This window comes from Lagenorhynchus albirostris, chromosome 1 (genome assembly GCF_949774975.1).
Source record: "Lagenorhynchus albirostris chromosome 1, mLagAlb1.1, whole genome shotgun sequence".
Taxonomy (NCBI): domain Eukaryota; kingdom Metazoa; phylum Chordata; class Mammalia; order Artiodactyla; family Delphinidae; genus Lagenorhynchus; species Lagenorhynchus albirostris.
Genome location: NC_083095.1, coordinates 177,159,053 through 177,182,152, shown reverse-complemented (window position 1 = coordinate 177,182,152; position 23,100 = coordinate 177,159,053). Strand labels below are relative to the sequence as shown.

At 35.8% G+C, this 23,100-nt stretch overlaps 1 protein-coding gene across 1 annotated transcript in view; it reads right to left on the bottom strand.

Moving 5' to 3' along the window:
• The window catches only part of MALRD1 (MAM and LDL receptor class A domain containing 1), a 567,689-nt gene that overhangs the window by 137,290 nt on the left and 407,299 nt on the right, over positions 1 to 23,100 (bottom strand). The window contains exon 32 of the mRNA XM_060121258.1: positions 13,160 to 13,317. Within this exon, the coding sequence (XP_059977241.1) occupies positions 13,160 to 13,317 (158 nt within the window). The remainder of the gene's footprint in view (positions 1 to 13,159; positions 13,318 to 23,100) is intronic.

Genomic DNA, 23,100 nt, shown 5'->3' with positions numbered 1-23,100 from the left:
CATCTACCAACATACAAAAATAGTAAGGACTTTCTGGGAGTTTTAAACCAAATGGAAACTGTTGGTTGAAATTACCAAACAAAACTGAGGAACTTGCAAACATCTACAGGTGAAAAAAAGACCAACAAAAAAGTGACTGTTCGCAGTGGAATTCTGGAATAACTCTAAGAGGTGGACAGCATAGAGAAGAAGCTATGCATGTGTCACTAGCTCATAATTAATCAAAGGACTCCATAAAAAGCCAGATCAGTCCATATGTTAGGAGTTACTGATGCAGGCATTCATACCTAGGACACACAGGTGGATAAATACTGCTGGCGTGGGAGATCTGACACGGGAGTTTTCACGAAAGGGCACTGAGACCAAAGAAGTGAGGTGATGGTCTTGTGACTGCCACAAAGTACTTGTACTTTCCTCGACAAATAAACAAGCCAGCAGTACATCAGAAATGTAAGTCCACTAGAAAATGCATCTCCTTCTTTACACCAGAGCAATAAAACTGGAGATCTTGAATTAGAATGCATATTCACTGCTAGGAAAAGAAAATTTCTTACTTGGTCTGATACAATAAAATACACATGGTAATATTATCCAATCTAGACGCATCCACATATAGGAATAGAAAACCAATAGTAGGTAACCTGACAGTTGAGGAAAATTCTGAAAGACAGGAATTAAATTGAGACCAGTACTGAGCACCATGAGAACAACTGCTAACAGGATAAATGGGGAAATATATAAAGAAATGTAATTAATTCCCTTGAGAGATTCAAGTGTCCATCATATCTATAAAATAGAATATGAAAAAGAAGCATTCAGAGTTCTTGGAAATTAACGAAATGATTGCTGAAGTAAAGCCCCCAGAGATGAACGGCATAGCAGCATCGATACAGATTAAATTTCACAAAGTGAACTGGAAAACGGAACCAAGTGATCCTCCCAAGACCACAGTGTCAGAGGACCAAGAGATGAAAACTTTGAGAATATATGGTAGGGGATAGCAAGGATAGATCCAGAAGTTTCCACATCAGTCTAATAGATGTCTTTAGAAGGAAATAATTAAATAAATTACAGATGAAAGCCTCCCGGAGGTGAAAAATGATGAGAGCCCATCAAATTCCCAGGAGAATTTATCAACTCCAAGGATTAAAAGAATATTTTACCCACTTCCTGCGAGAAAAGTAGGACGTGTGAAAATCCTGGAGGAGAAATAATCAGTCAGACAGCTGTCTTCTACATGGCAGATAGACACTGGACATTAGAATACAATGCAGGAGTGCCTTCAATTACTTAAGGAAAAATAATTTTGAACCTAGAAGTTCATACCCAAACTATCTTTCCAGTATGGATCCATGATATGTTTCTTTCAGCCAATCAGGAACTCAAAAAGCTTACCAGCCATGCACTGTTTCTGAAATACCTATGAATAAAACATGCTATGGGCTGCATGTGACCCTCCAAAGTTCATATGTTGAACCCTAAACCCCAGTACTTTAAAATGTGACTGTATTTAGAGATAGAGCTTTTAAAGAGGTAATTAAATTAAAAGGAGGCCCTTAAGGTGAACCCTAATCCAATCTTGCTGGTGTCCTCATAAGAAGAGGAAATTTGTACATTGGAGGAGATATTAAAAATGCACCCACGTAGAGGAAAGACCAGGACATGGTAAGAAAGCAAACATCTGCAAGCAAAGGAAAGAGGACTCAGAAGAAATCAAAACCGCTGACTCCTTGATCTTGGACCATCAGCTTCCAGAACTGGGAGAAAATAAATGTCTCCTGTTTAAGCTGCCCACTTTGTGATATTTTGTTATGGCAGCCCTGAGCAAACTGATATACATATCAAACAAAAAGAATCCAATATAGTGGACTGCAGAGGAATTAATAAAGAGTAGTGAGCAAAAGTAACTGTAAAACATATAGTCTTACTTGATAATTATATACCGGTGAGGTCTAAGGCATTTTAAAGAATAGGACTACCAGGGGAGTAGATGAATTATTTACACCATGACTCTAATGTTCCAACAAATTTTAGTAAGTCATAGAGTTGTTTGGGAGGATGAGCCAGGTCAGTAAAATTTTGCCTAAGGTCTTCTTTAATTTGAGGGGTGGATAGGTTAGAAGTATGCAATTAATTTTCAATAAAAATGGATAAATATTTTGAATAGATTTACTAAAAATTAAATGTCCACTTTAGAAAAAAGATACAGCAATTAAAACTTACAAACACTGGGAATAAGGAGGAATAAAGGAAATACAATCACTCTAATTAAAGGCAGAGGTAAAGGGGAAGATAATGAAACAAGAAAAAGACTAATAGAAAACACACACGAAAAACGTTTTGTACATATGTGAAAGGACTGAATTGATTTATTAAAAAAAACGGAAGCTCAGATTACGGAAAAAATAATCCAGCCATATGCTGTTTATAACTGACATAACTAAAGTCAAGAGTCATGGGATTGTTAAAAATAAAGGGATGAGTAAGATGTTAAGGCATTTATTTTTATTTTTAAATTTTTTTAACATCTTTATTGGAGTATAATTGCTTTACAATGGTGTGCTAGTTTCTGCTTTATAACAAAGTGAATCAGCTATACATATACATATAACCCCATATCTCCTCCCTCTTGCATCTCCCTCCCACCCTCCCTATCCCACCCCTCTAGGTGGTCACAAAGCACGGACCAGCTATGTGGCTGCTTCCCACTAGCTACCTATTTTACATTTGGTAGTGTATATATGTCCAGGGCATTTATTTTTTAAGTGGTAAGAATGTCCATATTATTAACAGACAAAATAAGATTTCAGGAAAATATAAAGGAGGTAATTAATATTGATAAAAGTTATAATTCCTTGAGCACCTATAACTGTCTTGATTCTTCATGCATTCAACCATATGGCTTTGAAATATAAGGGCTGAGACCAATAAGAACAGAAAGACAAACTGAGACTTTATACTGGAGGAACTTAAAATACCTTTTTTCCCTAAATTGACAAATTAAGTAGATAACAGTGAGTAAGGATGTAGAGGATTATGATTTAATTTATCTCTGTGTTTCTGTCACCTCTCTGTGCATCTATCTTTGCATCCAATGAAGAAACAATCATTCTTTCATACATCTGTAGAAAGTTTACAAATGCATATATGAACTTAACATATTATGAAAGCATGTCAAATCAACAGGGGGAGGACACAGTACTGAATCAGTGATGTTGGAAGAACGAGCTTCCTATTTGGAAAGAAAATCATGAATTTCTAACTTCTCACCATACATATGCAAAATCAATTATAAGTGGATGAATTAGTTAAATCTAAAAAGTCAAAATTATGAGATAACTTAAAAAAATGAGAATATTTTATGACAGGAAAGGGCTTCCTAAGCAAAGTATTAAGGCCAAAATCTATAAAGAAAATAGAGACTGACAGATTTCACAAAATAAAAATGTAGAAGAAAAGTTGCTTTAACTATGAATCTGTTAAATGTTTTTTTTTTGTTTGTTTATTTGTTTTTTTTTTTTTTAAGAAGCAATATTCAGCTTGGGACCCAGACTTCTACGCGAAGCTGAGTTTTGGTTCTTTCTCAAGGTGACTTTGCACCTAGCCTGCTTGTAGGCAGGGGTAAGAAATACCTTCTTTTGCAAATTCCCATGTCTCTGTCCTAAAACGGTAACTTGATTTTAATTTTTAGCAGCATAACTCTTCAACCTGAGGTCACTTTTCTTTTCCTGCTTTTATTATACTCTAAAGGGAAAGTCTAATTTGAAGGTCATATTCGATTAGCTCCTTCTGAGTGTCACCCTTTGCATTTCATGTAGTGCCATCCCAGCCTGATAATTTATACTTTAATAGAAACTTGCAGCAGCGTTTTTTTTTTTACCATCCTGAGGCTTATATGTCTACTATCTACAATAAAAGATACACAGCACATGTCAGCATCATTTCCTCTACCTGTCCTATCCAAGTATCTTTGCTGTCAAGGTCTGTGTGCCCACCTTTGCTAAGTTGTTAACATAAGCTCATGATTCTCACTATGTGATGGATGATATGTTGTGTTTGACGCACTCTCCTCGGTGTCCCTCATCACATGGTCCTGAGGGTCATGCAAACTGCTTGACAAAATGCCTAACACATCAGATACAACCTTACATTTCTTCTCTTCTATTCAATAAGACCTGTCAGATTAAATACAGCACACTGATATAATACAGGGAGAATCTTGAATCTATACTCAAAAAAGGGAGGAAATCACTAAAAAGTACTTGGGTTCATTTTAACTACTGTTCTTGCGTATTACCTGTGTCACATCTTACAAATGACTGCAACACAGCAGTGTGTGAGACACGTTGAGAATTACTGCCTTAGTACATTACTAGCTATGTTTATGCTAAATTAGTATGAAATGCTCAAATGTGGGTATAATCTCGAGCTTCGACAAGTCTGTTTAGAGGGCAGAAATGTGCTAAGTATGCTCAGTGACTCCTACACACACTTCCAGCCTTTATGCCTGGAGAGATCTGCATATATTATTGTTTCTGCTTTTAAACACTATCGAATGTTGTTCTCAAAAGCTGCCTTTGATAAGCAGTGTACCACCACCTGTGGAAATAATGACCATGAGGTTTAGCATGTGACAGGAATGAGAGAGAACTGGTTAGTCTGGGACAGTTAAAATGCATATAAAAAAGGAATAAAATTATTGACCGAATACTGATAGTGCCTCTCAACAACTTTCACAATAACATAACATCATAAAAAATGCATTGTTAAATTAAGCACTAATAATAAAGAAAAGGATTAAACAAAAAAATCTGGTGTGTAAATTGTCTGAAGCATATGCCATACAAACTAGTACCTATTTAATTTTGTATATATATTTCTATATGAATACAAGTACATATTCAACTTTTTTTTTTTTTTTTTTTTGGTGGTACGCAGGCCTCACTGTTGTGGCCTCTCTCGTTGCGGAGCACAGGCTACGGACGCGCAGGCTCAGCGGCCATGGCTAACGGGCCCAGCCGCTCCGTGGCACGTGGGATCCTCCCGGACCGGGGCACGAACCCGCGTCCCCTGCATCGGCAGGCAGACTCTCAACCACTGCGCCACCAGGGAAGCCCCATATTCAACTTTTTAAAATATATTTTTTCCTTTTCGAAACTTAACATTTTCCTCCTCTCTCTTTTTTTTTTTTTTTTGTGGTACGCGGGCCTCTCACTGTTGTGGCCTCTCCCGTTGCGGAGCACAGGCTCCGGATGCGCAGGCTCAGTGGCCATGGCTCACGGGCCCAGCCGCTCCGCGGCATGTGGGATCTTCCCGGACCGGGGCATGAACCCGTGTACCCTGCATCGGCAGGCGGACTCTCAACCACTGCGCCACCAGGGAAGCCCCCTCCTTTCTCTTTTTACTCAACATATCACTGGAAGAATCTCTAGAGCACTAGTGATAATTAAGAAATGGGCCAGGTCCTCATCTATGTGGTAACATAACATCTCATGGTAATAACCAGAACCTTTGGGGCAAGTCATTAACACAGGTTACCATCTTGTAAATTATTACTTCATTGCACTAAGTGGTAACCCAGTGCCCTGATTAAATGAATGTGAATCTAAAATGCATTTCCTTTGTTAACTAGAAACTGTTCATACACAATATTTCATTGATTCATTATTTAATTATTTCTGATTATATTATTATATATAGTGATAAGGGTAGTTGCTGATTGATGTATCAGAAGTCCTTTCCAGAATATCTCACAGTACCTGGCCCTTGCTGGTGCACTGTGCCTCTGCACCATCCCCCAGAGGGCCCAAGGTCATCCTGCATTTAAGAAACAAGGCTGAATTGAAGTGAGACTCTTTTCCTTCTCTGCTAAACTTCCCGTTCTGAAGTTCATGTGCCTGGAAACATCACAGGGAATAAACAGAAGTTCCTCCTGCATTTATCCTAGAAAATGGGCCCCTGAAAGGTCCAACTCTTCTAAAAGGACAGCTATAGTTCTAATGACAAACCCAAGAGGACTCCGAAACTGACCAGAGGAGGCCTGGATCAGTTTGACAAAGAGGATGTAGTCTGGTAGCTCTTATCCGTGGTGAACGGCTCATTCACAAGTTAATCATCAAAAGCAGCAGCACAGAAGGATTAAATGGTTTATCACACAGGCAATTATAGGAAAAAGAAACACCGAAAGCATCTCCCACACCACCTTACACACACTACACATTTAGGAGGACGATTTAAATAACTGTTACACCAATTTTTTTTGTTTTTTGCTACATTTGTAATTCAAATCAAATTTATACTGAAAACTACAATATGTAGAACCGGAAATATGCAAAGCACCTTTTAAAGAACCAGATTTCAGTAACTATTGGTAGGAAATAAAAGATGATTTTGAATAATAAAATATGGAAAATAAAATACGCCATAAAAACCCCATCTAGTTCTGAGAGGCAGTAAGCATAGTAATTAAAAGCATATGCTGGAGCCATTTCATAAATAGCTCTGTGACCTTGAACAAGTTCCTGAAGCTTTCTGTATCTCATTTTCCTCATCTGTTAAAATGTAGGTAATGTCATTACTTGCCTCATGGAAGGTGTGAGGATTAGATCAATCAATACATGTAAACGACTTCAGTGGATGGCATACAGTAACCCTCCGATATTATTCTCGGCTTTTTTCTTTTTTTCTCTGATCTTACTATCTTCCTAAATATCACATTAAAACAAAACAAAGCAGAATTCACAAGCATGCGGCCACCTCAATAATGGCTTCCCGAATGGAACATTTACATGCTAAATTCCATAGGTTTTAGCAGGAATCATGTAGTTCTAAAACTCAACTTTAAAATAAAGACCACTTCAACCTGGTGGCTAACTGTTCTGATATATGAACAATAGCCTTCTAGAAGCCCATTTAGATATATTAACCCATCTGTTAACACTGAAAGAAGTTTTAGGAAATAGTTCGTTTTTTCCCCCCTGAGCAATTAGAAATTTCTATAAATTACAAAAAGTATTAATTATAAAAGTTCACTTCCTTTTCGTATCTTTAAAAAATGAGTCGGGGGTAATCAAAGGATATTAGTCATTTGCAGAGACATTCTCTTGTCCTGTGTCAAACTTTACCTCTTTCCATAGATATTAAATAACTCACCTGAGCTAGCATTAAATATCAGAACAAGCCAGAAGCTAGAAAGATGAACTACTGAAACTAAATAATCTCATGGGAAATTAATTGGGTTTCACTTAGGGTTCTTTTGGCAATGTGAATCAGAAAGAGACCAGAACCATTTTAAAGAGTGCTTTTAATTTAATAGGTAGGTAGGTAATTGAAAGACAGAAAGAAACTGACCTAGAAAATAAAGTATGTATTAGCATGGTTCCATAATTTGTGAGCCTGTGAATCAAGGGATACTGATGCCTGTATAGATATCTTATTATTCTGAATATTATTCATTCACTATCCTGAATATTATTCACTTATTATACTACCAGGCTTTCCAGTTCCCGTAAAACATTTCCTCCATCATGCAGCGCTCTACTTTACAGGCTGGGATAAAACTGAATTATTTGGCTTTTTACCCTAAAAAGTAATAGGGACGTCATAATTGAATTTCACTTTGATCTCATCAACTGTATGTCTTCTTTGACTGCCCTAGCTTTATATGATGTCCTTCACTAATACACTAATACAATTAAAGTGTGCTTTATTTAGAAAATAATCTTAATATGCCAGTGAAGATCTAAGTCATGTTCATTATTTGAAGCAATTGTTTTCCAGTTTATCCTTATACTCCACTTTAAACCAAGCTATATCTTCTCTGCCAGAGACCCCTGGAAATCATCTTCTAACTTGTCTCCCTGTTTCACTTCCACTTTCTGGCCTCCTCTTACCCCCAGGTCCTGTCCTTTTCCCCCTCAGCAGCCAGACAGATCTTCTAAATTTTCAAATGAGGTGTTATTATCCCTCGATTTTAAACTCTCTGCTATGGACTTAATGAGTCTCCTCAAATTCATATGTTGAAGCCCTCATTCCCAATGTTTTGGTTTTGGGAGGTAGGGTCTTTGGGAGGTTATTAGCTCATGAGGGTGAGGTCCCTGTGAATGAGATTAGTGTCCTTATAAGAAGAGACACAGAGAGATGATCCCCTTCTGACAGGTGAGCACACAGTGAAAAGTCAGGGAGAGGGTTCACAACAGGATCCAAATTGGCCCATACCTTGATCTTGAACTCCTCAACCTCCAGAACTGTGAGACATAAACTTCTGTTGTTTGAGCGATCTAGTCCTTGTTAATTTGTTATAGCAGGCTAAGCTAAGAGACTCTCCAATGACTTCCCATGAGTCTTACAATAAAATCTAATCTCTTTACCATCCTTACAAGGCCCTGAAGGAGCTGGTTCCTACCTATCTCTTAGCGTCTCTCACTCTCTTGCTTATTTTGTGCCAGCTATACTGGCCTTCAGATACCTCCCACTTTTGAGCTTTTCCATTAGCTTGTTTCCTCTGCCTAGAACATTCTTACTTCAGTTATTCACAAGAATGGATCTTTCTGGTTTTTCAAATCTAAATTCAAACTTCGTATTTTTCAGAGACTTTCTTACCATTCAATATAAAATAACTCTCTCAGCAGACCATGAGGAATTATTTATAACAGAAAACAGTTTACTTTGCTCCAGAGTATTGTATCACAAATTGAAGTTTTCCTATTTGTGTTTCTTAAATTTGTTTTCTGTCCCCTCTACTAAACAGTAAGTTTTTAATAAGTTAATGTAAGGAGGACAAGTTTAAACTGAATGAAGCTCACTCAAAATTTTTCATTGTTTTATCAGTTAATGTCTTCAAAAGATTTGTGTTTTCATTGGGGTGGCACTTAGACAGGGCTGAGTTAGAAAATATAAACTAACATATTTCAAATAGAGGACCTTTAATATAGGGAATGGGTACCAAGTTTATGGAAGATATGAGAAACTACCAAGGAAATTATGAGGCAACCTCTAGATTAGTATGTACAGGAAGATGTCTCCAACCCGAAAACTAGAGGGTCAAAGGGAGGGAGTAGTGAAGCTAAGTTGCTGAAAGAAGATGGCATTTGGCAGGCATCCTTGGTGGGAGCCAGAGCCAGGGAAGCAGGGACTCTCTAGGGGAACTGAGTCACAGATGAGATGCAGCAGAAACTCAGCCAGAGAGACAGAGACAGGGACAGAGATATAGATATAGAGACAGAGAGAGAGAGAGAGACAGAGAGACAGAGAGAAGGAGAGGGAGAGAGACAGAGAGAGGAGGAAGGCTTGTCTCCTCTTCCTGCCCTCAGATCTTTGGCCAGTACCTTCCGTTGGCCAAACTTATTCAGGAATGCAGACAGCAAAGGACTCGGGAAAGTGTAGTTCTCTGGGATACAGAACAGAGCATAGAAGGGCAAGGAATACATAGCACTTAATACAATTTCATAAAATTTGTGCTGACAAGAAAGCATTCTCTCACAATCTGCAATTTGAAATCTCTTTTAGGAATACCTTGTTATTTTTATGTCCTCATAGATGCTCTATCATGAAACTTCACTGTAGGTATTTTCTTTGTCATATCCTTTCTAAAGGATTTATGTAATCAGTGTAAGAAATAGTTTCAGATTAGCACAGTTATAATCTACCATATGCTCCAGAATTGTATTTGCTATTTATTAACTCAAGAAGTCACCTATTTATGGCATATCCTAGAGCAGTGTGTTTCAACCTTTTCAAACATGAAGACCCTTTAGAAATATATATTTTTCTCATTAGAAAGGTAATACATGTTTAATGTAGAAAAATTATAAAATAAATAAGAGTAAAAGTAATGAAAAAAATCTTTTCATTTCACCATCTAGAGGTAATTACTTTTACCATTTTAGTGTCTATCCTTCCGTATATTTTTCATATATATATATATATATATATACACACAGATACAGATATTTATTAAATTAATATATATAGATATTCATATGTTAACATATACAAAACTAGATATATTTTTATATGGCATTTTAAAATACATATTTGTTAATTTGGTTACTTTGGTTATTAATGAATCATAAATACTTCTCTTTATCATTAATTATTCATTCATAGAATTAATTTCTTCATAGTATTTCATTGTAAGAGTGAATGTACTATATTTCACCAATTCTTAATATTTGACATACAGGTGGTTTCAAATATATCCTACTATAAACAACAGTGAGATGAAGAACCTTATAAATAAAACATCATGCATATCTATCTTTATTTATAAATATTTATAGATGTAGAATGTTTTGGTAGGTAGTATAAAAATTATAAAGCTTTTAATTTCCAAAATGCTCTTTATAATTGCATATTGATAGCAATGACTATCTATTTCTCCACATCCATGCCCTCAGTGGACATTATCATTTATTTTATTCTTTAAAAATTTCTTTTTAATATGAAAAAGAGGAGGTTCTTCCTCACCACAAATCCAGATAATATTAGTTGGACTTCTGGTTAATTTAGAAAATACATGCACAAAGTTGGGTTCTCAGACCTTTTGTAAGAAGCTATCTGTCCATCAGACTCGCCAACGCTGTAACTACAGGTTCTTTCAAATGAAACACATCAGTTGAAAAACCCCACCGTAGAAAATGTTGTAAAATGTGACACCGTTATACCCAAATTAGAGATTAAAAGAAAGAATAAACTTGCATGTGAACAAACAGCATGTTGCTGGAAAGCCTTGATTTAAAGGGTAAAAAGAATGGGTTTCCACTTAATTGATTCACTCACATATAAAAATACGGCATACTCGGGAAGTTTTTCAGTCTGGGAATAATTCAAGATTAAAAGCAATAGTTGAGAAAGAGACCTGCCACAGGAACTGTGATCAGTCAGAGACATAAGGATACATTATGAAAACAGTTTCTCCTTGGGTGCCTGTCATAGTTAGGAATTTTTCAATAGCAAGTAACAAATAGAATTTTACTGGCTCAGGTAAAGCAGGCTCCAGGATTTAAACAAAACAGGCACAATTCTGTTTCCTCCTTTGTTTTTTTAGTCCTATGTCTCTCTGTGTGCTAGCTTCTTTCTCACACAATCTCTCTCCCCATATTGGGAAAGATGGCTTTCAATAGCCCCAGATTTAGCCTACTTCCTCGTGACTTGCAACACAGCAGAAAGAGAAAGCCTCTTATAAACATTGCATCAAATACTGTAAATGACTATGATTGACCCCACTTGGGTCATCTATGGAGGCGGTAAAAAAAAACAAAGCCATGGTGACAGTCAAACCTACCAAGACAATCTGGAGTAGGGGAGGGCAGTTCCTCTACAAAACCTGGGTGTCAACCTGACTACCATTGGCCTCCACTGTTCTTTCCAGTAGACCTCTATGAAGGCAGCCCAGAGTATAAAAGCATTGCTACACTTAACTGCTGGCCTCCAGTTTGAAAAACCTGTACTCACCAAAAGCAAGCTATCAGAAATCAAGACTTGAGGCCAACGTTTCCATTTCAAAGGTTATTTGTAGAAGCATGGATTAAAGCAGTGGGCTGTTTAACTAGGTAGCTGAACTAGTTGACTGTCTTAGTTCGACTTTAACATTTGAATTTTGGGAGACAAAAACATTCAGTCTATAGCACTGAATGACCAGCTGGTGAAGAGCTAAAGGATATACGGACACTGTTTTTGAATTGAGGAAGCAACATTTTGTTAGAAAGTGACTGGAATCTGCGTGCATTCCATTGAATGGTTCATTGGCCTTTCCATTTCTTATTTGCTTCCGTGTGTAACAAATAACCATTGACGAGTGTCCTCTTCAATTGCAGCATCGATGTTTTAAAATGTCGGTAAAAACAACACGTTAGAGAGTCTTTTTTAAGATCAGTAGTTATAAATTACCCTGGACAAAATTTAGCATAAGCAAAAGGCTAATCTACTGAATATTCACATACTGTATGTAAAAACAATGAGGAAAAAAAGCAAACTTTTCTCATGATCTATATAGACTCACATGTATTGAAACTGTTAAAAATGAATCTCTTTTTCTGTTGTTTTTACTGGCTTCTCTTTAGGAAAATGGACATTTAAATAGAATCCATATAACTCCTCCACTTTCTTTGCATGTTTTTAGTTTTACTTGATAAGAGCTCTCTTTCCTATCAATGGCTAGAATCGATAAGGCCGTTTATTCTTTCTTTCCCTCATGTTTTTCCTTAGACATCTCTGAATACTGCAGAAAATCTGAGAAACAATGCTGGATAAAGGATGTCAGACCTCTGAAATCAGATTTTTGGCTAGTTGTGTAATCATGGAAAAATTACTAAGTCACTTTGGGTTTCAGTTTCTTTACTAAAAATTTGGGAAAAAGATACTACCTCATCAGGTGAATGTGAGAATTAAAACTGATAACACATATAAAGTTAAAATGAACAGCCAGAAAGATAGGAATCACTTAATAATAGCTGTTATTATTTATAAGGGACAATGTTTGAGATAAAGACAAAAATTCCAAATTGTATTTATCCCAATAATAAATGACTGTATAATTTCAAAGCAATAACACTACATGTTGTGCTCTGATATACAATCTTTTAATTAGAAATTAAGATTTCAAAATTGGTTCCTAATGAATGAAAAGCTCATTCATTGATCTCTCATGCAATAAGAAGCATAAATGTAGAAACTTGTTTCTTTAAAGACATTTGCATTTGGTGCAGATTCTTATATTAAATTAGTTAAAAATGAAGCAGGTATGTTGTTTTTAGCGTGAGCTGATATATACTTATAATCTTAAGTGTGCTTTGCTTTTACTCTGTGGAAGAAAATTCTCTCCATTATTATCCCTCTCATCATATTTCTTCATTGTCCCTATCTAAGTTGTTATTAGAAGATATATGTAGAATCTGCCCATAATCTTTTATCTCTAGATAATCTTTTAAATAGCATGAACCATAATTGAGTTCAGGTGGCAGCAGTGAATGACATAAATCTTGAATGAGATTAAGATGAATGACAGCACTGCTTGCCAAAGTCCCATGGCCCCAGAAAGAAATGAGAAGTTAATAGAATCAGGATGGGTGCTGTCTGACTACCTACCAAAAAAAAAAAATGTTTAAACACATGCTCTGAATATTTCAGTGAAAGACAAATCTCTATCTTCCTTTTGTACCTTTAATACTCCCATGCTCCTGGGATCGACCATGTAGAACCAGAACCGAACAGTACACATTCCGAGGCTTGCTGGGAAGCACTGAGAAGTAGTGATTCTTGCAGTGTATCCTTCTTTGGGGCCAGATGAGTTGACATACAGGAAGTGCTGGCCACTACCTTGTAACAGATGAATATATTTTTTATTTAGTGAAATATGTTTTATAGCATGAGGCAGAATATATTTAAATCAAGTACAGATTTCATTTTTCTCCAAACACACACACACACACAGAAAATTAAACACAACTCATTTTCTTTTTCTCAGTTATATATTAATAATATTTAATTCTTTGAACCAATATTAAAAAGTGTCACTATGATTATGTGATTCATAAAATTCACCTTGATATGCGACTTGTGCATAAAGTGATCAAATAGTTGTGTTGACTCTGAAAGTGTATTCCTTTTCTCCTAGTTTGCTCAAACCTGTCTGTCAGTTTCAAGTACATAAAATATTTTGTGTGCTGCATGTAGAGCAGGTTCAGAGGCTGCTGGGGCTGACTGATATTGTATCTCATTTTTGGTTGTTCAGATTCCCACACTGACCAAAGTAACAGTGAGTGGTAGGCAAGAACTGCAAAGTGAAATGTAATTCTTAAAGTCACCACGTTATTTTTCTGAGCAATAGATAACTTCTGTTCTTCTCAACTGCATTAGTATGTGAAAGAGCTCTCCATTTAAACACAATTGGATTTTATTTTTCTGCCGACATCATCAAAATTCATCATAGTCATTATTCCCTCCGTGGCGTTTATTGGGGGAGAATGAAAAATATATATATATACTTTCTTATGTTAAATATTTATTTGTAGTTCTAAACTAAGGTTATTAACATATTTTCTAATTAGAAGTATTTTTTTCCTGTGGTATTTATTATTGTTACTGAGATATATGTTCTTAAATCATAAATTGTGAGTTAACAGTATGCCTTTTCCAGAATGTCATTTAGTTGGAATCATAGAGTACATAGCCTTTTTAGATTAGCTTCTTTCAGTTAGCAATATGTATCATTTAAGGTTCTTCCATGTCTTTCTGTGGCTTGATAGCTCATTTATTTTTATCACTGAATAACATTCCCTTGTATGGATGTACCACAGTTTGCTTCTCCATTCACCTATGAAGAACATCTTGGTTTCTTCTAAGCTTTAGCAAATATGAATAAAGCTTGTGTAAGCATCAGTGTGTTAAGCTTTTGTGTAGACAGAAGTTTTCAATTCATTTGTGAGTATGCCAAGGTACACAACAGCTGGATCTAATAGTAAGACTATGTTTAGTTTTGTATGAAACTGACAACCTGTCTTCCAAAGTTGGCTGTCCCATTTTGCAGTTCCATCAGCAATGAATGAGAGTTCCTGTTTCTTCTCATTCTCATCCACATTTGGTGTTATCAGTGATTTGGATTTAGCTATTCCAATAGCCAATACTTATTGGTGTTCTCTCTTGAGGGCAGGTCTTGTTATTAAGAACACACTGTTCTGGGTAAATTTCAAAATGGCTACTTTTCCCTTCCACCAGCTCAAAGCAGAGAGGAGGTCTCTCTATCTTCACTGTGAGAAATGGCAGGACTACTGAAGTTAAAGCTTACACAAGTGTGGAGCCCCCTAACACTGAATCCCCTGGGATTTTTTAATCTCTCAAATGTGTGCACATTGAGCCTGCAACAATTCATCAGTTACAGTTTAGGATTTCCTACCCCAGTTCTGATTCCTGCAGAGGTTTCTCTTCGTGAGCTTCTGCTCCAGGAAGCTGTGATTCTGTTTCTCCTGTTTGTCTCCAATTTGGAGGCAGTGGTTTGCCTTTGACCTCAATTCTCTAACAGATCAGGAAGAGTTGTTGACTTTTAGTTTATTCAGCTTTTTGTCTTGTTATGCGGATGGGAATAATGACTTCCAAATGACTTACATGACAGATGAGAAACTGAAAGTGACTTGTATCTATTTTTTAAAAAATGTTCCTTACTGAAAATATTTCTCTTTGCTAAGAACCCTTATAAGGTCTGACAAAATAAAGAAAAAATATCTTAATCAAGAAAAATAACCAAGGAACATGACATGTGAATTATTATAGCAAGATTTTCCTCAATATAAAAGAATGGTAGTGGAAATAATTTGAAAAGCTGAAAAGTCTCCCTATTGCATCAGTGAACAGCCTTCTATCTTCATTGTCCTATGAAATATATTTTATGTGCTAGCAAATACTGGATTAGGAAAATTGTACACACTTTTAATTCAGCAATGAAATAGTTTTCTAAGTTTTCTTTCACATTTCTTTGCAAGGATGTCACTTGTTTGTTTTCTTGTTTGGAAAATGAAGACATATATGTGGCATGCACAACCAAGATACACCTACACTCCATCTGTCAAATCTACCAAGAACCATGGCTTATTCATTAAGAACATGCATTCTTTAAACCCATGCTATTTTTTAAAATTTAATTTAATTAATTTATTTTTTATACAGCAGGTTCTTATTAGTTACCTATTTTATACATATTAGTGTATATATGTCAATCCCAATCGCCCAATTCATCACACCACCACCACCACTACCCCCGTCACCTTCCCCCCTTGTAAACCCATGCTATTTTGATTAAACAAGATCATCTAAGTTTTCCTTCATCTTATTACTTTTTACACTCTTGATGACTTCCAGTACATTTAGACTACACTTTATGGAACATGCTTCAAAACATTACCCTGAACGAGGAAATATAATACAATTAGCTATAATAATTACTTTTTTATATAGTTAAGACTTTATTGAAAATATGGAATCTATTCAACCTATACTGGATGTAAAGAAATAGGCTTGATCTAGTTCCAAATAAGGTAAATTAATGTTAACTATGTTGGTATGAAACTATTCCACATTTAGTAGCTCAGCTCTTAAATAGTATGGCATACATAATGAGACTGATGAACTTCTAACTCAAAAGCAGATTATGTCTAATTCAGACAGCAAATATATTTCATTCTATGCTTTACTGCTAACCTGATGCTGAAGGTCAAATGTTTAGGGCAGTGGGAAAAAAGTAATTGTGTTCCCTGACACAAATTTAATCTTTACAAAGTTAGGAATTCTCCCAATACCTTTTTCACAGCAGCCCAGGTGGGGAGCAATACTGCAGTTTTGTTTATTAAGTATTTAAGTCCAAAGAACTTAATGCTTATTGGTATTCCAACAATATTACAGGCATTTAAAAACTAAAACATACAAACTGAAAACAAATTATTTCATTCTTAATTAGCCACAGTTATTTTCTATTGGAATGTGTGCCTACTGGGCACACATTCTTAAACCTTGAAATCAGATCGAAAACCCTCACCTTCATTCCCTATTTCACATTTATCTTCCCCAGTACTTTTTCTTACAGCGACTACTGAAAAGCAGTTTAGCAAAGATACATCACTGAAAAGAACGTGGGACAATCTGATGTTTGTATCTTAGGGCTATATCATGGAACTCAGTGTAGAAAAAAAACAGCAAAAAAACTATAGTTCACTGGGGATGATAATCCATCATTTCACTGCAGTATACTTATTTCAGTACAAGACAAACAATGTTATATGCGGCGTAACATTAAAGTTAGCAATTCCAATTATTAGTTAGGGGACTCGGGGTGAGTTTCCAAAGCACACCCCTCCTGGCCTCTTCTGATTTGCATATTCAATTTTGGTCTTACAAAATCCCACAGTCAAACACAAAAATTAGAAAGTCGATTCCTGTGTGATGTATTAGTGCATGTAAATGTAAAGTTTTATCCATTAAAAAATTTAAGATTGCAAGACCATGCATGGGAATTTAGAAGCCACCATTGCAAATTTGGTCTTTGGGGATTTTAAATTCTAGAACTCAAGCATCTGTAAGTCTGACTTTGTAAGTGGAATAGACTTGTTGCAATGTCATATTTTTTCTGGAGAATCATCAAGGTGAAAAGTTGCTTAGCCTCTTAAAATTATTAATAGAAATTTATGAATTATCCAGGAACTATGTACTATATCACAAAATTATAAAACCTTACATTGAATTATATTTTCAGAAATAGACTCATTCTTTATCTAGCAAGCTCAGACTAGACCCACTTTCGAACATTTATAAACTTTTTGTTGCCTCATTGAGAATTACCTATTTATAGGTAAATTACCTATTTCTATCTAGCAAAATCCTTGGGGAAGGTCAAGGGGAATCTAGCCTCCCACACAAAGTTCAGAACTTGTTAAAGCAGATAATAAAACTGAAAAGTCTCAGCTGCCACAACATAGTTAGAATTTAATGATAAATCATTAAACCAGCTTTATTTAAATGTAACTATATGGAATGATCAACAACATTCATTCGTGGGACAGATTTCTACAGAAGCGGAATTTTTTGTTTGTTGGTTTGATTTTGGACTGTTTCACAGCTTTCTACTGGGCATTTAAAATGTTACTTAACTCTCATATATTAGACAGTATACATTCAATTGTTTGTAAAATCTATCATACTTTGATTAAACACTACTAGATGTAATACTCTAGAACATAGGCATTCACTAAATATTGTCTGAATTTCACCTCTCCCCATACTTTCTGCCTCCTGATATTTTCTGTAAATTTTCAGATTAATCTTCAATTTTGCTTGTACATGTGTAATGATTACAAGTTCTTAAGATTCTTAGGGTATAGCTTTTATATTTCACATCTTAGTTAGTTAAAATAAGAACTGGATAGAAATTTCTCATTAATGTTCAATTTTTTACCTTAAAAACTTTAAAGAATTGGACATGTTTTCAAAAATTGACTTAGTGTCAAATAGGGCAAATTCAGCATCGACGTGTACTTTGTTCAAATCACTACTGTTTCTTGACATTAGAGGCCAAAATATATTAGCCACATTCAGAATCCATCACCATGCTTCATGGACATTCTTTTTTAACTTTGGTGTCTGTAAAGATTCTAATTTGTCTTTTAGATGTTATTAGCTACAATCTTGAGTTTTCAAAAATGTTTCATTGAGTTATCATGCCATAAGGTAATAAATTTGACATGTCTTTTTAAAATAGACAGTTAATACTTTTAAAAGAAAGCTGTATTTTTAAAGCTCCAGTGCCCTCAGCAGAATCATACTCGTTTGCCCTAGGGTCAAATCATAAAAGACAATTTCCCACTTCAAGTGATCTGAATTCATTCCCTGTTTTAAATTGTAGGCAATTTTCATCTTTTTTTTTTTCTTGCTTATAAAATAAAGCTGCCTAATGTTTTTTTTTAAAATGTGATGCAATATGTCTCTCAAGATAGCAAATTCTCCCTTCCTGAGAGTCAGACTTACTTAGCTGGGCTCTACATTCTCTATAATTTCTACCTGTCTCTCACTCTAAAATAGAAGGGTGCATAATGACTATCAGTTGAAATGCCCTCAATCTCTTTTTTCACTTTCATTCCCCCCCCCCCGCCCCCAGATTTTCAAGGTGCCGTCTATTTGCATCTGCAAGTTTTACAGCCTGTGAAATGTAAACATACTCAGAGAACAAAAGTTTCCTCAAAGTTGTCAAAATGGCAACCACAGATACAGCGCCTCTCAAGTCAAATGAAATTTTCTCATGGTATTTGATAGACATTGTCTGTCATTATATCACTTCTATTTGCTTTTTGTAGAGCTGTGTAATGAATAGATTTGGCATTTCTTTATTTTTACCCTTTACAACAGTTTATTCTACAGACATTATTCTCTTGAGAGTCATTATTACCTATTTTTTAAAACCTGTTTTTCAGCTGAATGTCTCATTTCAGTACTATTTACTATTATCAAATTTGGTGCTGCAAGTTTTTCCCCTCAGTATGCAATGTTCTGATATAAAAGTGAAGCTTCTAGTTGTGACAGGCCAACACAGGGTAGATTCATCTTATTTTGAAAGCTTCTAATTTGCTCAGAAGCAAGAATGTCTCAGTCACACGAAGATGAAATATGAATGGAATTGGCTGGTTCTTTCTATAAGTCTAGGAATTTCAAAGGACTCTGTAGTTCTTAATCCTTATACTAAAAGAACACTGAACAACATCTTTAGTTGTCTTTTCTTGTCAAGATGCCTTTGGAAACATTACTGGCTTAACAGCATTTCTGTAATGATTTCATTTGCCAAGTTGAGATTAAAAAGTAAAATAAAAATATAAATCATAAACCCTTTTCTTTAAGTGAGATAAGGTAAGAACTTTGATTTTGTTTGATCCATTGTATGGAAAGCAAATAAGAAGAGAATATTTATTTTTATGGAAACAGAAAACAGGATTATCATATTCTTTTAATAAATAAATAGCAGAAACTGTGGGCTGGATTTCCCACTAGTTAAGTCCGCAGGTACTTGAGGCTTTGATTCACATCCTGACTCTTCCACTTATTAGGTATGTGACCTTGGGCAGCCTATTTAAATTCTCCAGGACTCAGAAGCAATAAGATAATTATAGTAGACATTTTAACCTCATGGGGTTACAGTAAAGATTAAACGATACACTACATGTAAAGTGCTTAGAACACAGCTGCAAATTATTGTTACTCTCATGAAAAATTTAAAGAATAGATATAAATATGATTTTAGCAGTGGAAATAATTTAATAATTGATTAAATAATCAATCACAAGTTACTGATTGGATAACTATTATATAGAAGACACCGTGTCTTGCATTTGGATGTTAGGGAGATAGACAAGTTATAACTGGGAAAATATGAAACATACCCAAAAGACTCTAAGAAAAAAAGCTAACAATATGTACTATTTAGTAGATAAGCTCTGGGTCAGACTAGCTGGGTTCTAATCCAAACTCTGATACTCGTGAGCTTTATGACTTTGGGTGAAACACTAAATTCCCGCTGTCTCTCATATTCATCATCTATCAAATGGGGATGATAATAATAATGATATACAGCTCATTGGGGTTACTGTGAGCATATAATACCAAGTATTGATGTAGACCATAATTGCTATGCAGTTCAACAGATAAAAGATGGCTTAAATTTGGTGGATATAGAAAGACTTCATAAAAGATAGTAGATTATATTAGTATATTAAAGAATACAGTGGAGATGACGTAGGCAAAGAAGGTTGTATAGGAGTGGGAAAAGATTATTCTAAAAAAAAAAAGTGGGGGAAGACTTCTGGTTTCCAGTCCAGCATGTAAGGAGCTTCGAAAGCATCAGTTTCATCTTCACAGCAACAAAAACTCAAAAAACTCTTCTTAGATCCTTCAGAGAATAGAGATCACAGGGGAAACTGCCGCCCCAAAACTGAAGAGACAACAGGCAGATATAGACAGTGACAACTTAGTAAAGCAGAAACTTGGGGAAAGGAACAGTGGCTGGAGCCTGTACTGGGTGAGGAAAAGGTAAACTGTAATTAAATTGCTGGAGGCTCAGTGTGGGAAAGCTGGAGGGATATGAACTCTAGCGGGACCAGTCTTAGGGGCACCCTAACAATGTTACCTCCAGGAGCCCTACCAAGTTCTCACGGTGAAGACTGGAGAGAAAAATCTCCTCTGCTTCTTACAGGGAGGGGGAAAAAGTAGCCATTTGGAAGTGTGCCTAATTTTCTTGGCAAATTCTAGATTTCCTATCTCACCTAAGGGGTCTGGGGTGGGGTCGGGTAGGGTGAGAGTAGTCACAGTGAAAGGACGCAGACTCACTAGAAGACTGAGCTCAAACCATAGGATTGTAGAAAGCTTCCATTCCCCTGACCTTACACTCAGCACATGTCCACCCCATCATCACATCCGTAGGGCTCCTACATACTAAAAGGGAACTGTACTGAAAGAGCATCATCTCTCAGACTTTATTTAAGAAGTTTGGGACATGAAGATACAAGGGAGACAAAAACAAGGACACCAGAGGAAACTTTACCTTCTGTCATCTACAGCTGCAGTAACTAGTAAACACAACCTTACTCCTAGCCAGATAAACAAAAAACCTTATACTACAGGCCTGCTTACCTTGATTCCTTCAAACCAATTCATCATGTTCACCACTGACACAAAATTACAGGTCATACTAAAAAAATGATATGGCCCAAAGTTGACATTTATAATACCCAAAGCATGTTTGAGGGACAAGAACACAGTTTATAGAAGAATAATAGATGAAATCAGAAATGCAATTTGGGAAAGAACATAGGAAGACTTTAAAGCCAATTAAAAGGCAATGAAGAGCTTCTGATGATTTGGAGACCAGGCGTCATTATTTAGGGATATTAACCCTGCATCAGTGTGAAGAGTGGCCTGGTTTAGGAGAATATTTGCATGGAGATGAGTTGCCTTGACATGTGCAATAGCCCAGGAGTTAACTAAGATGACAGAGGTGGAGATGCAAAGAAAGAAAAGGATATAAGTTGAGAATGAAGAGGTGACAATTTGCAGTTCAGAGAGAATTAACTGTGTTGATGGTAATGTCAATAACCGAAATAATAAAATCAGGAGTAGGAGATTCTTTCTTTCTTTTTTTTTTTTAAACATCTTTATTGGAGTATAATTGCTTTACAATGGTGTGTTAGTTTCTGCTCTATAACAAAGTGAATCAGTTATACATATATCCCCATATCTCCTCCCTCTTGTGTCTCGCTCCCACCCTCCCTATCCCACAAAGCACTGAGCTGATCTCCCTGTGCTATGCGGCTGCTTCCCACTAGCTATCTATTTTACATTTGGTAGTGTATATATGTCCATGCCACTCTCTTACTTCGTCCCAGCTTACCCTTCCCCCTCCCCGTGTCCTCAAGTCCATTCTCTACTTCTGAGTCTTTATTCCTGTCCTGCCCCTAGGTTCTTCAGAACTATTTTTTTTTTCTAGATTCCATATGTATGTTTGCATACGGTATTTGTTTTTCTCTTTCTGACTTACTTCACTCTGTATGACAGACTCTAGGTCCATCTACCTCACTAGAAATAACTCCATTTATTTTATGGGAGATTCTTTCTTAAAGGAAGGTAAGTATGAGTCTGAATATGTGACTTGGAGATACTGGCAATTGAAAATATGGGACGAGGTTGTGGAAATAAGGGCTACATAAATGCAGGAATGAGCAAATTTTGAGCACTGAGAGACTAAAACCTCTAAGTAAGCAAAATATGTAGGAAAAGACATAAAAAGGTCAAAGTCAGAATATTGGGTGAGACTCACAATTAGGTCTTAGAAGGAGAAAGAAAAAGCACAAAATATGAATATAACATTAGGGGAAAAATCACAGTCCTCTGTACTGAAAACACAGATGAACACTTCAAGAAGGTGTGGATTGATCAAATGCAGCATTAGAAGAATCAGGTCATTATGATTATGAAATCAATAAAGTCCTCAAAGACAGACAGAATACAAGCTCCATGAGGGTCAGGAATGTATCTGATAAACAATTATCTCTACAGTTTTACATCGGTGACCAAAAGTCAGTGACCAATAATTATATGCTGAAGAAATAATATTTTTTGCAGAAGACAGATTGTAGAGAGTCAAAGAAGATGTGTGCAGTGAGGTAGGGGATACAAACAATGTGTGGGAAATGGTAATTGGAGATTAAAACAATAAAAAACAATAATACTTAGATGGGAAACAAAGTTAAGGTTAGGTAGTTAGGTATTTCATTTTGTTTGTTTTTTAAGGTAAGAGAATTGTGATGCTTGAAGGCACAAAGTAGTGATAAAGAGGCAATTTAAGGACACACAAAAAAGGAAGTAAATACAAGGAGGCAAGGTTCTGAGAAGATAGAAAGGGATAAGCTTAATGGTTCATTATTTTATTGAGAAATAAAGTCTGCAAATAAATATGCATTTAGTAAATTCCTTTTAGAGAAACTATGATTCCTGGATACTTGTAAAATGATAACTAACCCGAAAGATGTTCAGATTATTTATTCAGGGTTTAATCTTGCCCTACAGGATTCTAAAAGA